The 16,005-nt window shown below is 46.7% G+C and overlaps 1 protein-coding gene across 11 annotated transcripts in view; it reads left to right on the top strand.

Annotated features, from left to right (window-relative positions):
- Nucleotides 1-16,005, top strand: part of WDPCP (WD repeat containing planar cell polarity effector) — a 303,153-nt gene that overhangs the window by 98,399 nt on the left and 188,749 nt on the right. For all 11 annotated transcript variants that reach the window (XM_084823159.1, XM_084823110.1, XM_084823149.1 and 8 more), the window contains one exon: nucleotides 15,162-15,244. In XM_084823159.1, coding sequence (XP_084679285.1) covers nucleotides 15,184-15,244 — 61 coding nt within the window. In that variant the 5' untranslated portion in view covers nucleotides 15,162-15,183. The remainder of the gene's footprint in view (nucleotides 1-15,161; nucleotides 15,245-16,005) is intronic.

Below are 16,005 nucleotides of genomic sequence, written 5' to 3'. Positions count from 1 at the left end.
AGGATAAGGAAGTTTAGTTATTCTCTCATACTGTTCCAGTTTTGCTCTTGTGTGTGTGTGTGTTTTCTGTCTCACAACTTCTCTCTCTAAATTTGTCTAAATATCCCATGTGTTTATATAAGAGAGTATTGTGATACTATAGTGATAAGCTTTGGAGATAAGAACAGGGAGGAGGAAATTAAAAAGAACTGAAGGAGATACTGGCTCTTTGAAGCAGGAGCAAAGAACCTTTCAGGAAGAGGGGATGGGGCAGGGAATTGGGAGGGATTGGAAATAAAGAATAAGTAAAAGGGAAATAAAATAAATATGGTACAGAGTTTACATCTCTGAATATAAGAGGAGAAGAGGGTTGGTAAACAAACAAATGTATAAATTGATATCTGAAATGAAGCCTGAGATATTATTTTTGCAACTACTTCATAAACCAAAGACAAACAGTGGGATATTGGGCAGCAGACAATGGGGACATAAATTCTTAGCTCCAGGATCTAGAAGAACAAGGGGGGTAGGGATATTAATCAATAAGGAGATAAATTTTCAGTTAAAAAGAATGATGAAAGATAAAAAGGGAGATATATATTTGTAGAGGGGATATATAACAATAAAGACTTAATAACACTGGCATCAGTATATAGCCCTAACATGAATCAATTACACTTTCTACAGAAGATCTTAACTGAAGTTATCAAATTCTCAAAATCAGAAAGGATCATTGTAGGAGATTTAAATTGGATCTGCAGGGGGCAATGTCAGTGGGTGATACAAAACGAAGAATAATGTTAAAGCAGGACAGAAGACTATCCTGGTATATGGAAATTTTGAGAAAATATGATATTTATGATGCTTGGATTGAAATAAGCTCTAATGACTATAGTCATACATATTTTTCAGACGTATATAGAAGTTTTAGTAGGTTGGATACAATTTTAACGACAGAAACTTTTTTACGAAGGCTTAAAAAAATGGAAATTGGACAAATAAAAGTAACAGACCATGCCCCAATCAAACTGTATGTATAGATGGACCAAGAAATTAAAAGGGATTATATTTGGAGATTGAATCCTACATTATTAACTAAGGAAGATATTAAAGCTTGGATTAAAAGGAATATAGAAAGGTATGGGCCACACCTTTCCTTGGAAGAGAGAGGAGGACCCCAACCAAGAACAACTGCAAGGTGGAAGGAGAGGGAAACTGCTGCTTGCTGCGACCTCTGCTTCTGCCTCTGGGACTCCTGATCCACCACATCACTGGGAGTGCTTCCTCTTCGCAGGATTAAAGCCCTGACTCAGCAGCTTTTCCCAGGACCGCCACCCCCTCCCAGCCCAATTGTGTCATCTTCCTGGGCTGGGGGCATAAAAACTAGGCTCCTGCGGGGGCGGGACGGCCACCGGTGGGATGGCCACCAAAGGAGCTGACACCAAAGGGGTTCACCCCATTGGGGGAGCCACTTTGGGGGAGCCACTTTGGGGGAACACAAGGGTGAAGGCCGACACAGGGAGCAGCCATCACAACTATACAGGGCAGAGGGAGATATGGTGGGGGGAGACAGTTGCGTGTTCAGGGGAGCACGGACCATAACGAGGTTCTGGTTGTCCCCCAACAGTCCCCCAACAGTCCCCCAACAGTCCCCAACACAAATAACCTGGATAGCCTTGACAGCAGTCCCTCTGGGTTGAAAATACTGTTGGTGAATGCCAGGTCGGTGAATGGTAAGACAGCTGCCATCCAGGATTTGATCCTGGATGAGCATGCCGACGTGGCATGTATTACAGAGACCTGGTTGGATAAAGTTGGGGGTGTTAATCTATCTCAGCTTTGCTACCCAGGGTTTTCTGTAGAACAGCAGGCTAGACTGGGGGGCAGGGGGGCGGAGTTGCAGTGGTCTATCGTGATACTATCCCCCTCACCAGGTGCCCTGGCCCACAGTCTACTGGGTTTGAGTGTGTTTACTTAAAAGTGGGTTCTCGGGACAGAATAGGGATTCTATTGGTGTACTGCCCACCCCGTTTCCCAACAGTCTCCTTTCCTGAGCTAGCTGGGGTGATCTCGGCAGCGGTGATGGAGTTTTGGCCCGTTCTGCTGGGATACTTCAACATCCATGCTGAGGCTGTCCTGTCGGGAGTGGCTCACAACTTCATGTCCTAGATGATGACCATGGGTCTGTCCCAAGTGGTTTCTGGCCCCACTCGTACAGCAGGTCACACTCTAGACCTAGTTTTCTGTGCTGAGCAGGATGACGGTGATCTGGGTGTGGAGGAACTTTCTGTAGTTCCATTGTCATGGACAGATCACTACCTGGTGGGGTTTAGACTCACTGGAACTCAGTGCCTCTACAGGGGTGGGGGACCGATTAAGCTGGTCTGCCCCAGGAGGCTGATGGATTCGGATGGTTTCCTGACGGCTCTTGGGGATTTTCCTGCTGCCTCAGCAGGCGATTCTGTCAAAGCCCTGGCTTATCTCTGGAACAGGGAAATGGCCGGGCGGTGGAAACAATCGCATCTGAGCGTCCCCTCTCCTGGAGTGGAGCCAAACCAGCACCCTGGTTCTCTAGGGTACTGGCGGTGATGAAGCGAATGAGACGGAGTCTAGAGCGACGTTGGCAGAAAACTCGGAATGAGTCCGATCGAACACGGGCTAGAGCTTTTCTGAAAGCCTACTCCGTGTCAGTGAGGGCAGCAAAGAAGTCTTTCTTTTCCACCACCATTGCATCTGCAGGGAGCCAGCCCGCAAGCTGTTTTGAGTGGCCGGGGGCTTTCTACATCCTGGCCCATGTGGTGAAAATTCTGACCACTTGACAGCCCGCTATGAACAATTTGCTCAGCACTTTGCTGATAAAATCGCTTGGATCCGTTCTGACTTGGATGCTGTAGTTGATGCAGATCCTGTGGATGTCACTTTGGCTCCTGCTTGTTCAGTGTTGATGGATTCTTTTCAGTTTGTGCAGCCCGAGGATATGGGCAGGATCCTTGGAGTGGTGAGAGCTACCTCATGTATGCTGGATCCTTGCCCCTCCTGGCTTACTAAAGAGGCCAGAGGAGGACTGGCTGAGTGGATAATGGGAGTGGTTAATGCCTCTTTGGAACAAGGTATTGTTCCGTTATACTTAAAAGAGGCGGCTGTGAGACCTCAGTTGAAAAAGCCTTCCCTGAATCCCACCATACTAGATAACTATTGTCCAGTCTGTAACATACCATTTTGGGGCAAGGTATTAGACTGTGTGGTGACCTCCCAGCTCCAGAGGTTCCTGGATGAAACGGATTATCTTGATCCATTTCAATCTGGTTTCAGGCCTGGATATAGGACAGAGACAGCTTTGGTCGCCTTGGTGAATGACCTACGCCGGGAACTGGACAGGGAGAGTGCGTACCTGTTAGTTCTGCTGGACCTCTCAGCAGCATTCGATACCATCGACCATGGTATTCTTCTGGGACGCTTTGCTGGAATGGGACTTGGGGGTACTGTTTTACAGTAGCTCCATTCCTTCCTAGCAGGGCAAATTCAGAAGGTGCTGTTGGGGGATGCCTGTTCGACTCTGTGGCCATTAGTTTGCGGGGTCCCTCAGGGTTCTGTTCTGTCCCCCATGTTATTTAATATCTACGTGAAATGCGCAGGGAGAGGTGGTCTGGAGTTTTGGAGTTCAATGCCACCAATATGCTGATGACGCCCAGCTCTACTACTCCTTTCCACCAGATTCCAAGGAAGCTGTTTCTTTCCTTGTGTTTGGCATCAGTAATGGACTGGATGAGGGAGAACAAATTGAAACTTAATTCAGACAAGACAGAGGTGCTCCTGGTCAGTCAATAGGCAGATCAGGGAATAGGGATTCAACCTGTGTTGGATGGGGTTACTGGAGATGTCTGATCTGGCCACTGTGACACATGCCTTAGTTACATCCCGTTTGGATTACTGCAACGCGTCTACATGGGGCTGCCTATGAAGAGTGTTCGGAAACTGTGGTTGGTTCAAAGAGCTGCTACCAGACTGTTGACTAGGGCTGGTTACAGGGAGCATACAACTCCCTTGTTAAAACAGCTTCACTGGCTTCCAGTCTGTTTCCTGGCACAATTCAAAGTGCTGGCTATGACCTATAATGCCCTATATGGCTCTGGTCCAGGTTATCTGAAAGACCGTATCCTCCCTTATGAACCTGCCTGAGTCCTGAGATCTTCTGGGGAGGCCCTTCTCTCAGTCCCACCACTGTCACTGGCACGTTTGGTGGGAACCCGGGAGAGGGCCTTCTCGGTGGCTGCCCCACGGCTATGGAACACCTTTCCCAGGGAGGCTAGGATGGCTTCCTCCTTGATGTGTTTCCGGAGGCAGACTAAAACATTCTTGTTCCAGCAGGCCTTTGGGACATAGTTGGAATCCTGGGGGTAAGCTGCTAAAATGCTGTTTTAATGTTTTATTATAATTTTAATTGTATTGTTGTTTAATTTATATTTTAACTTTTGTATATTTTCATCTTTTAATTGTATATGTTTTAATTTTTGTAAGCTGCCTTGTGTCCCAGTACTGGGGAAAAAGGCGGGGTATAAATATAATAGTAATAATAGTAATAATAATAATATTTTGAAGAAAAAACAGGGGAAACAACAGAAACAATTAGATGGGAAGCGGGCAAGGCAACAATAAGAGGGGTTTGTATAAAAGAGCTAAGTTTAATAAAGAAAAAGGATGAGAAGAAGGAGACACTGGATCAAGAAATTAACAGATTAATGGAGCAGTACAAGCATACTGGTCAGATTAGAATTAGAAAAGAAATGGAAAAATTAAGGAAAGAAAGAGGCATTAGAAATAAACAAAACAATGATAGACATGCTATATGTCAAGCAAAGGTATTATGAGTTTACAGGAAAAAGCTCAAAATTGTTGGCGAACAGAAAAAAAGAACTAAGAACAGAATTTTAGCATTGAATACAAAAGAAGGAATTAAAATATATGATCAAAAGGAAATGGGAAAATTATTACAAAATTATAAAGATTTTTATGAAGGGAAACAGATAGAAATAAAGCAGATTCAGGAATACCAAGACAAAACAAAAATACCCCTACTCAAAGAAGAACAGAAAATGTTTTTTTACAAACTGAGATAGGAGAAGAGGAGATTAAAGAAGCTTTAAATGAATTAAAAAATCATAAATTTCCAGGCCAAGATGGGTTTATAGGTGAAGTTTACAGAGCATTTGTGGATGTGTTGGTGCCACAACTGAAGAAATTACATCGGGAAATACAAGAGGGGGCCCCACTCCCGAAAACATGGACACAAGCTATAATAACATTGATACCCAAATTAAACAAAAATAAATGTAACCTGGACTCTTATAGACCAATATCTCTACTGATTGTGGATTATAAGATATTTACCAAAATATGGGCAAAATGCCTGAAAGAAGTGACTGTATAGGTTCAGATCAATATGGTTTCTTTAAAAATAGGTTTATTGCAGATCCAATTAGGAAGGTCTTTAGTATGATGGATATTTGTAAGACAAGAAAGATCCCAGTTGTAATAATGACACTTGATCTTTACAAGGCATTTGATATGGTTAATCCAAAATTTATATTAAGTCTGCTAAATAAGTATAATTTGGGGAATAGGTTTAAACATATAATAGAGGTAATATGTGATATACGTACAAACAACAGCAAAAATAAGGTACAGTAGATTAGAGAGAAGAAATAAAGCTTAATCCAGGAACAAGGCAGGGGTGTCTTTCACCACTTCTGTTTACAATAGTAATTGAATTTCTGGCTGACAGAATCAGGGGTAATAAGGATATTAAAGGGTTAAAACTGAACGTATATGCAGGCAACATTTTATTTACGTTAGGTAATTCAGAAAAGGGAATAAAGGAACTGATAAGAGAATTAACAGAATTTCAACAGGTGGCAGGATTAAAGGTAAATATAAAGAAATCTGACTTGATGTTTCTGAACAAAGGACCACATGAACGAATAGAAATTTCAAAGATGACAGGTATTCCCGTAGTAACAAAAGCATTTAGATATACCTCTCTCTGCTGCCATGGTGGAGAAGCTCACTGCAGACAGATGTGTCATCTGTTGGTGGTCACTCCCATGCACCGAAGCCATGTGGAAATCATTTCTGGATGTGGATGCTTGGGATGATGCCAGATTTTGCAGCACTTTCCATATGTCCCAGGCTACTTTTGAAATCATAGCATCAGAAATCGGGCCCATAATCCATCATTCAGACACGATAATGCAAAAATCCGTATCAGTAAAATAAAGGTTGGGGCTGACCTTGTACAAACTTGCTTTCGACATTGGTTAACTCCCCCCTCAATACTACCTTTCGAATAGGGAAGTCTAGTGCATGAGAAATCTTCAGAGAGATGGTGTGTGTTCTGAACGAGCTCTACCTTGCTGACATTGTAAAGGTGGGGGATGAGAGAAAAAATATGCAGGATTTGTGTGAACTGGGGTTCCCTCAGGCAGTGGCCCCGGGTTCCTTGCACCTGCATATGTTAGCTCCTCCCAGGAGGGATGAGAAGTTCTACAATTGTAAACGTTTTTACAACATGGTCTTCCAGGCACTTGTGGGCTCTAAAGGGAGATTTATGGACATTTATGCAAGGGTTTTGGGGAGAAGCCATGACATGGCTATGTTCCGGAACTTGCCTTTAGTAGGCAAGCTAGCCACGGGCAGATTCTTCACCACCACCACTACCACTGCTATGGTAAATTGCCTCCCCATGTGCCCCCACATTCTCGGAGACCAGGCTTTTGCACATCAACTGTGTGTCTTATGGCACTGTACCAGGCTCTGAGGCTGGCCAAACAGAAAAACTTTAACAGCTGTGCTAGATTCCCTGTTGAGTGTGCTTTGGGCCATTTAAAGGTGTGGTGGTGCTCCCTCTACACATTTCTGGATGTGGAGGAAGACATTGTACCCAATGTGATTGTTGCTTACTGCATCCTGCACAACATCTGCAAGGCCTTCAGGACAACCATGAGCTACCAGGCCCAGGGGCTGAAAATGATGCTGCTGCCATCAATGGGCAGGCAAATGATCCCCTGCCGCTTCCCTTGAATCCACCATCCGAATCTGCACCTAGGGCGGAAGCTAGAAATATCCATTCAGCTATCTCCATGTGGATCTGGACCCATTAACCACATATGTACCATCACTAAAAAGGACTTAAAACTGCAGAAGTGCCTTTCCTGTCAGCCTGTGTTACACTTGCTAGAATAATGTAGCCTTCCTCCACCATAAGCATCCCTTCCCTGTAAGCATCTGTTGAAGCATAGTTTTCCCCACATAAGCCCCTCCTCCATAGTCTCTCAGAACTTCATTTTTTATAATTGCTCCCCACTCCACAAACCCGTGGCCTAGTTCCTTGCTTTTCCCTTTTAGAACCAGCAACTTTCCCCATCAGCACCTGTCATACAAGTAATGCCTAATAGTGCAAAAGGTAGTTTTTTAGCTGTTGTTATGGTGGTGACAGAAGCCACCAAAAACTGTTCTTTCTAATAAAGATATTTTTTGGAGTTGCAACCCATTGGGGTCTTCTTGGGGAGAAAATAAACCTGTAGAGTTGTAGGGATGGCACAACTGGAAAGAAGGGAGAGGCAGGGCCTTAGCAGAAAAACTGCTTGAGATCGCAGGCTGCAGGGTGGGAGTGTGTGGGGTGGAGAAGATTTGGCAGTGTGAGTTCAATGAGATTTCCCTGTGTGAAGCAACAAGGGGAGGTGGGAGGGTGAGCGATAAGCCTCCTGCGGGGGGCGGGGGGGGGGGCTGCCGCTGCAAAACAAACCAGAGTCAGAGAGCAGAGGGGGGAATTGGAGTGAGAGTGGGAGCCACTTCAGAGAGGAGAGCGGGGAAGAGGGAGGCTGAATGAATGAAACAAGCAGCATGGGCAGGTGAAGATAGTGTGCCAATAAAAAACACAAAAGGGCATGAAAAGGTTTACAGTCTTTATTGGAAATACAGGCAGGTATCGGCAGATATGGGGGAGAGCCAGGGCCTGCAGGAGAAGCCATCACCACCACCACTGGGGAAGAGGCATGCTTGCTGCTGCTGGGTCTGCTGCTGCTGCCGCGGGGCCTGCTGCTGCCGCTGCTGCCACCACCACCAGGCCTTCCCTGTGGACTTCTGCCTGGCAGACTGCCAGTCCCTGCAGGACCAGGCCCCCAGGTACCGAGCCAGCTGTGCTGCTCCACCTGCCCCTCCCTGGAGGGGCTACATAAGCTGGCTGGCTGAGGTGGCCTGGGAGAGCCAGGGCCTGCAGGAGAAGCCACCACCACCACCACTGGGGAAGAGGCGTGCTTGCTGCTGCTGGGCCTGCTGCTGCCGCCGCCGCTGCCAGCACCACCACCAGGCCTTCCCTGTGGACTTCTGCCTGGCAGACCACCAGTCCCTGCAGGACCAGGCCCCCAGGTACCGAGCCAGCTGTGCTGCTCCACCTGCCCCTCCCTGGAGGGGCTACATAAGCTGGCTGGCTGAGGTGGCCTGGGAGAGCCAGGGCCTGCAGGAGAAGCCACCACCACCACCACCGGGGAAGAGGCATGCTTGCTGCTGCCGGGCCTGCTGCCGCCGCCACCACCACCACCAGGCCTTCCCTGTGGACTCCTGCCTGGCATTTTTAAGGGGATTTTAATTGTTTTGTTTGTTTGTTTTTTGTTGGGGGGGGATTTTGTTGTGTTTTTAGGGGTGGGTAGCCTGCCTGATAGGCGGGAGCGAGGGGGCATGTGTCCACCTGATGGAGGCAGTGGGGGGAGTGTTGGGGGCCAGAACATACCGAGGCTGGGTGGCAGGCGCTGGCGGAGCGCTAGGGGCAGGCCATGCCAGGTAAGGGGAACAAGGGAGAGATGTGTAGTATCTGTCCCCTGCTCCGGGCCTGTCCAGAGCCAAAGGATGGCTGGGGGAGGCGTGACCCCATCTTCTGGCCTTCGTTTGCTGCTCTGCAATGCCAGGTCTGTTACCCAGAAAACCTCCCTCATCCATGACATGATCCTGGATGAGGGTGCAGACCTGGCATGTATTACGGAGACCTGGCTGGCCGAGGCTGCTGCTCCAACCCTTGCACACATGTGTCCAGCCGGATTTTCGTATGCACAGCAGCCGAGGGCTGGGGATCGGGGAGGGGGAGTGGCTGTTATCTACCGAGAGTCTTTGGTCTTCACCAGACCCCCTCTCCGGGAGACCAAGGTTGCTGAGTGCATGTACTGGAGGTTGGGCCCGAAGGGCAGTCTGGGGATTCTGCTCGTGTACCGTCCACCCCGCTGCACGACTGACTCCCTGGCCGAAGTGCTTGAGGTGGTCTCTGATGTGCGTGTACAGTCCCCTAACTTACTGGTGTTGGGGGACTTCAACGTACATTCGGAGGCCATCCTCACAGGAGCACCTCGGGACTTCATGGAGACCATGGCCTCCTGGGAGCTGCACCATATTCTAACTGGGTCCACCCATGTAGCCGGTCATGCACTAGACCTTGTGTTTGTTTCTGGAGAAGCGGGGAGTGATCTGGAAGTCGGGGGTATATCCACCACCCCCTTGTCATGGTCAGATCTCTATCTGATGACGTTGGACTTCTCGGTTCCACAACCCCTCCACAGGGGTGGAGGACCCATTAAAATGGTCCACCCCAGGCGTCTTATGGATCCAAATGGATTCCTGAACGCGCTTGGGGATTCTCTGGGGCATGCCAACGGCCACTCGGTTGAGACCCTGGTGGGTGGCTGGAATGCCGCAATCACTGGGGCATTAGACCGGGTGGCTCTGAAACGCCCTCTCCCCCTGAACAGGGCTCGGACTGCACCATGGTTCAATCCGCGGTTACGAGCTCTGAAACAGGAGGTGAGACGGCTAGAGCGCCGGTGGTGGAAGTCTCGCTCCAAAGACGATCAGACACGGGCTAGAGCTGTATCTTCAGCCTATCACGTGGCGGTGAAGGCAGCAAAAAAGGAATATTATGCTGCCTCCATCGCGTCTGCAGAGTGCTGTCCCAGGAGGCTGTTCCAAGTGGTCCAGAGCCTGGTCGGTCCTGTGGCTCCGGAACCACTGGAGCATTCTAAGGCCTCCTGTGAGGCTTTGGCAAGGCACTTTGCAGATAAAATTGATCAGTTTAGGTGTGTTACTCTGCACACTGTGGATACAGTTAGTGAGCAAGAGGCGGCCTGTGGCAAACCAGTTTTGTGGGATCGGTTCCAGCTTCTTCCTCCTGATGAAGTGGACAAGGTGCTTTCATCTGTAAGGCCGACCACCTGCTTACTTGATCCTTGCCCATCTTGGCTCATTATGAGCTGCAGAGAGAGACTGGGTGAGGGGATCAAGGCGGTGGTGAACGCCTCCCTTGAGGAGGGAGTGATGCCATCAGCCCTCAAGGAGGCAGTGATAAGACTGCTGTTAAAGAAGCCCTCCTTGGATCCTCAAGTTCTGAACAACTTTTGCCCAGTCTCAAATCTGCCATTTTGGGGCAAGGTGATTGAGCGGGTGGTGGCGGTGCAGTTGAAGGCACACTTGGAAGAAACTGATTATCTAGACCCATTTCAATCGGGCTTCAGGCCTGGGCATGGGACAGAAACGGCCTTGGTGGATGATACGAGGAGGGCTCTGGATAGGGGTGAATGCTCCTTCCTTGTTCTCCTCGACCTCTCAGCGGCTTTTGATACCGTTGACCACGGTATCCTCCTGGACCGCCTGGAGGGGTTGGGCATTAGAGACACTGTATTGCGGTGGTTCCGGTCCTTCCTCTCCGGCAGCTACCAGAGGGTAGCACTGGGAGAGGAGGTTTCGGACCCGTGGCCACTTACTTGTGGGGTTCCACAGGGTTCCATCCTCTCCCCGATGCTATTTAACATCTATGTGAAGCCGCTGGGGGCTATCATCAGGAGGTTTGGGGTGCAGTGTCATCAATATGCGGATGACACGCACCTCTACCTCTCATTCAAATCTTCACCAAGGGTGGCCGTAGAATCCCTGTCCAAATGTCTGGAGAAGTGAGTGGCTGGATGGGGAGGAATAAGCTGAAGCTGAACCCTGACAAGACCGAGGTACTTTTGGTGGGAGACAAGAGGAGGCTGGGGGATGTTGACCTGGTGTTGAATGGGGTACGGCTACCCTTGAAAGACCAGGTCCGCAGCCTGGGGGTCATTTTGGACTCCCAGCTGTCCATGGAGGCTCAGGTGTCAGCTGTGAGCCGGACAGCGCTGTATCAACTCCATCTGATACGGCAGCTGCGCCCCTTCCTTCCCGGCCATCTGCTCCCATCGGTAGTACATGCCCTGGTCTCCTCTCGTTTAGACTACTGTAATGCGCTCTACGTGGGGTTACCCTTGAAGACGGTTCGGAAGCTGCAGCTGGTACAGAACGTGGCAGCTCGCCTGATTAAAGGCAGCCGCCGGTGAGATCACATCACTCCAGTGCTGAAGGAGTTGCAGTGGTTACCAGTTGTTTTCCGGGCCAAATTCAAGGTGTTGGTTTTGACCTTTAAAACCCTCTATGTTTCCGGCCCAGCCTATCTTAAGGAGCGCCTCCAGCAACACCAGACAGGCCGCTTAACAAGATCAGCCTCGGATGGCCTTCTCTCTGACCCATCAGCCAGGACAGCTAGACTGGTGGGGACGAGGGAGAGGGCCTTTTCTGTGGTGGCCCCCACTCTGTGGAACTCCCTCCCTAGGGAACTCCGTCATGCCCCCTCTTTAATGAGCTTCCGTCATGCATTAAAAACGTGGTTGTTCAGGCAGGCATTTGGGGTGGGTTAGGGTATTTTAAAAAAAAAATTATGGTAGAATTTTATTGTTTTAAATTGTTTTATGGTATGTTGTACATCGCCCAGAGTGGCTGGGTGACCAGCCAGATGGGCGATTAATAAATTTAATAATAATACATAAATAAAGGAATGGGAAAACTTTTGGTTGGGAGCTGGCAAAGGCAAAATATGCCCCAAACACGTAGCGAACTGATAGTAAAAAGTCTGCTGACATATGAAGGCGCAAGAGATCGCAGGATGCAGATTGCGCTATGAAGACGCCTGGGATACGAGCCGGACCCAGCTTGAGGACTGGGGGGCGGGGGGAGAACAAGCCATGGCAATCCTGATCGTCTGTTCAACGTACCATGGGTTGTTCTGTGAACAACCTACACTGGCCAGATTCAGATGATCAGCAGGGAAAAGAAGCCACAGTGGCTTCTTTTTCCCATGCCGCTCATATGCCCACCATTTCCCAAACTACCCTCACCTCAGCGCAGGTTGCCGTGTCATCCAGACTCAATGCGGTGTATGGCTGGGGTGGCTTCCCAACCACTCCATACCTCATGGCTTGTAGGGGTTACAGAGTGGTTTGGAAGCTACCCCTGCTGCGCAATGCACTGGGTTTGGACAACACCGCAACCCACACCACTGTGAGAGTGATTAGGGAAATGGTGGGCATGCAAGCGGCACGTGCAGGGCAGGGAAAATATGCCACTGTGGCTTCTTTTCCTCACTGATCGTCCAAACCCAGCAGTTGCGTAGTTTATTAGCAGTGTAGCTTAGCATGACGTGTGAACCTGCCTAATATATTTTTGTGGTGAAACCAGGACTGAGGACAGTGTAATGAACTACTGAAATTCTTGATACATGTTGCTATACTAGCAATAACTCTCTAGGTTCCACATTTTGTTTTACCATCTTTCTGTTTTCTGCTGGAAACATGTTTTGTGCATGATTTGTACTATTAAATGTGGTGCATCTATGCATTTTGAATCTGCAACACCTATCTCCTGATCATAAGGTATCTGATTGGATCCAGAATTTATCTCTGAGCCTGAAATGTAATGTTCAGCTATCACGCATGCTTCAAGGAGCAGCTCTCCTTGGTGAAGGAGAGATTGGTCATAAAAAAGAAGCAAAGACTCATTACTCTGTATTTCCAAAAACACATTTGAAAGCAGTGTGCTGTCTTACTCCTGATAGCTAATTGACTGTAGTATTGTTGATAGGAAATTAATCCTAATGTTTTCAGAGAATTCTAATACCCTTATAGCAATAGAAGACGCTAGGATTTCTGTTATTAGTGAATGTGGTCGCCATTGGGTTGTTTTTTGCAGTTTGTCTTAAAGGTTACTATTTGTGTCAAATGTTCAGTGAAGAAGACATCTGTTGTACATTCTGATAGGAATTACAAGAGATAAGATACTTTTTCCCTACTATTGCCTATGAAAAAGTTAAGAAATTCAAATAGACAAGATCACCTTGTTGCCTTTTTCCTACCTTCATCCCACGTTAAGTCTTTATTTATTTAGGCAAATTTGTAGCCCACTTTTCAACAAATGTTCACAGAACAGGTTACAATGAAAGAAAACAAGGTACTAACAAAATTGCAGCAATAACTATAGTACAGAAGGTGGCATTAAAATAACTTCTTAGTTGTTAAAGGTTTCCAGAAAAGAGAGGTAACTGAACTTGGTGACTTGATTCCTGAGTTTGGGGGTCACTGAAAAAGCTGGTTCAGTTGTGGCTTCAACCCTGAATAATTCCTAGCATGGAATTGGTGTTTTCACAGATGCTGCACAGTGGGTTGATTTCATTGAGCTATCTGCCATGACCTCAAGATCTCCATCCTAGTTATTCCATTGCCAGTTCAGACCATATCAGTGCATATGTGAAGTTAGAGATTTTGGCCCAAGATGCATCACTTCACACTTACACTGAACCACATTTGCCACTTCGTTACCAATTCACACAGTTTGGAGAAATTCTTTTGGAACTCCATGTAGTCCATTCTTCTTGCCATCCACAAACATGGCCACCTCACTGCTCACCCCAACTGTAGATCATTTATGAACAAGTTAAAATGTACTGATCCAAATACAGAACCTTAGAGGATCCCAGTTCTTACTTTCCTCTCCAGGATTCAACCTGTGCTGGATGGAATTACTCTTCCCCTGAAGACTCAGGCTTGCAGTTTGGATGTACTCTTAGAATTGGCCCTGAACCTGGATGCTCTGGTCTTGGCAGTGGCCAGGAGTGCATTTGCATGGCTAGTGCATGAACTGCACCCCTTCCTAAAGATGTCTGATCTGGCCACAGTTACACATGCCTTAGTTACATCCTGTTTCAATTACTGTAACGCGCTCTGTGCGGGGCTGCCTTTGAAAACTGTTGAGAAAATTCAGCTGGTCCAGAATGCTGCAGCCAAACTGTTGACTGGGGCCAGTTACAGAGAGCACACAACTCCCTTATTACAGCAGATTCACTGGCTACTGGTCTGTTTCTGGGCAGAATTCAAAGTGCTAGTTATGTCCTATAAAGCTCTGTAAGGTTTGAGACCAGGCTAACTGAAAGACCTCCTCCCATACGAGCCTGCCCGGTCCTTAAGATTTTCTGGAGATGCCCTTCTTTCAAGACTGCCACTGTCAGAGGCATGTTTTCGGTGGAACTCCCTGCCAAGGGAGGCTAGCTTTGCGCCCTCTCTCCTATCCTTCCAACAGCAGGCAAAGACTACTTTATCTACCTTTCGCCTGTAAGTGGGTCTGTGGGTTGGGTGCTGTTTTTATTCTGTAATTGTTCTTTTTGTTTTGTTTTGGTATCTGTACTTCGTGGTTTTATTTTTTGTGAACCACCCAGAGAGCTTTGGCTATTGGGTGGTATTGCAATTCAATGCAATAAATAAATAAATTTTAAAGTGTGCATTGTTTTAATCTATTTTAAATTGTTTTTGTAATCTTCCTTGAGTGCAGATTTGGTAGAAAGGTAGAGTATAAATTAAATAAAATATCCTGTGACTGCCAGGTTTGCTCAAGAGTCTTTGGTGAGGCACTTTGTCAAAAGCTTTTTGAAAATCCATTAATATTAAAATATCAATGAAATATTTTCAGAGAAGAGATGTTGTTACCACTACCACCATATTGAAAAGCAACTGCTGGACCTTTATGAAGATGAATCCCTTGCCCATCTTCTGGTGGTCCTACCAGACTATAGTAGTGTACCTCATGTTGCATGCAAGTAGTCACTGGCAGAAAAGCCTGCTCTCAGGACTAATCTAGAAACTGGAAAAGTAGGCATAAATATAATTTATAAAGTCTCTGCAAGTTGCTTTTTGCTTATGAAATCATTAGAAAATTGGCCACTCCTGCTGTTAGATTTTTTTATTAACGCTTAACAATATTTTTTTCAGCTTAACAATAATTTTGCTTTGTTACCTTCTCTCTAGAATCAGCTATAGACTGCTTCAGATGACTGTCTTTCTCTCTGAAATGCATCTTTGGTCTTTGAAGAGCACCTTACATGTAGAAGGTAAAAAAAAAAAAAATTGCTACCAATTCTCTAGCTTTTCAATCTGAGAAACTTACCAAGTCATGTCAAGATCCAGTTTCCGTTAATATGTGCTGCATTGTACTTCCTTTTCAGAAACATACATTCTACAAAAGCCTGCTCTTTGCTCTGCACCCACCCAGTGCCACCCACCATTTCTAAATAAACAAACAAAAATGCTAATGTCTAACCTGCACTGATTTTGCAGCAGCTTAACTTGCAGGGTGGAAAGAAATCTTTTCCAAAGAGCAATGGTAGGTCTCTGCAGGACACAGGGCTATAAAATGGAATCATTGGCCTTCTGCACTCTTCATTCAAGAAAGGGTATATTTTGAAAAGGAAGATATCCATACTGTACAAACATGAAGCAAACCTGTATCGCATTGCTTGCCCTTAATTTACCGCAGTGGGTACCCTTACCTGCACATTGCTTGCCTTACTGTTTTGTAGTGGAGACCTTTTCCAAGTATCATGGTGTTTAACTGCATGTGAAACTTCCACCCAGGTATTTCCATCTGGTAACTAGGGAAAGAGCCTTGCAAATGTGTCAAATGTTGAGTTTTTAGCTTCTTCTTATGAGCAGAGAGACCCCCAATCCCCAGCATACATATTTGAAACTCCAATATTTGTACCATTGCATACATTGATTCTCAGTTCTGTCCATAAAGTAGTTTCCAGCCCTGCCCCCACCACTAAGGAATTTGTTTCATTTCAAGTGCTAGAATAATTCAGCATTATTTTTC

Source organism: Heloderma suspectum, chromosome 1, assembly GCF_057233095.1.
Source record: "Heloderma suspectum isolate Gila_16-S chromosome 1, 16-S_ref, whole genome shotgun sequence".
NCBI classification, from domain to species: Eukaryota; Metazoa; Chordata; class Lepidosauria; order Squamata; family Helodermatidae; genus Heloderma; species Heloderma suspectum.
Note: the sequence above shows the minus strand (reverse complement) of the source record. Positions and strands in the feature narration are given on the sequence as shown.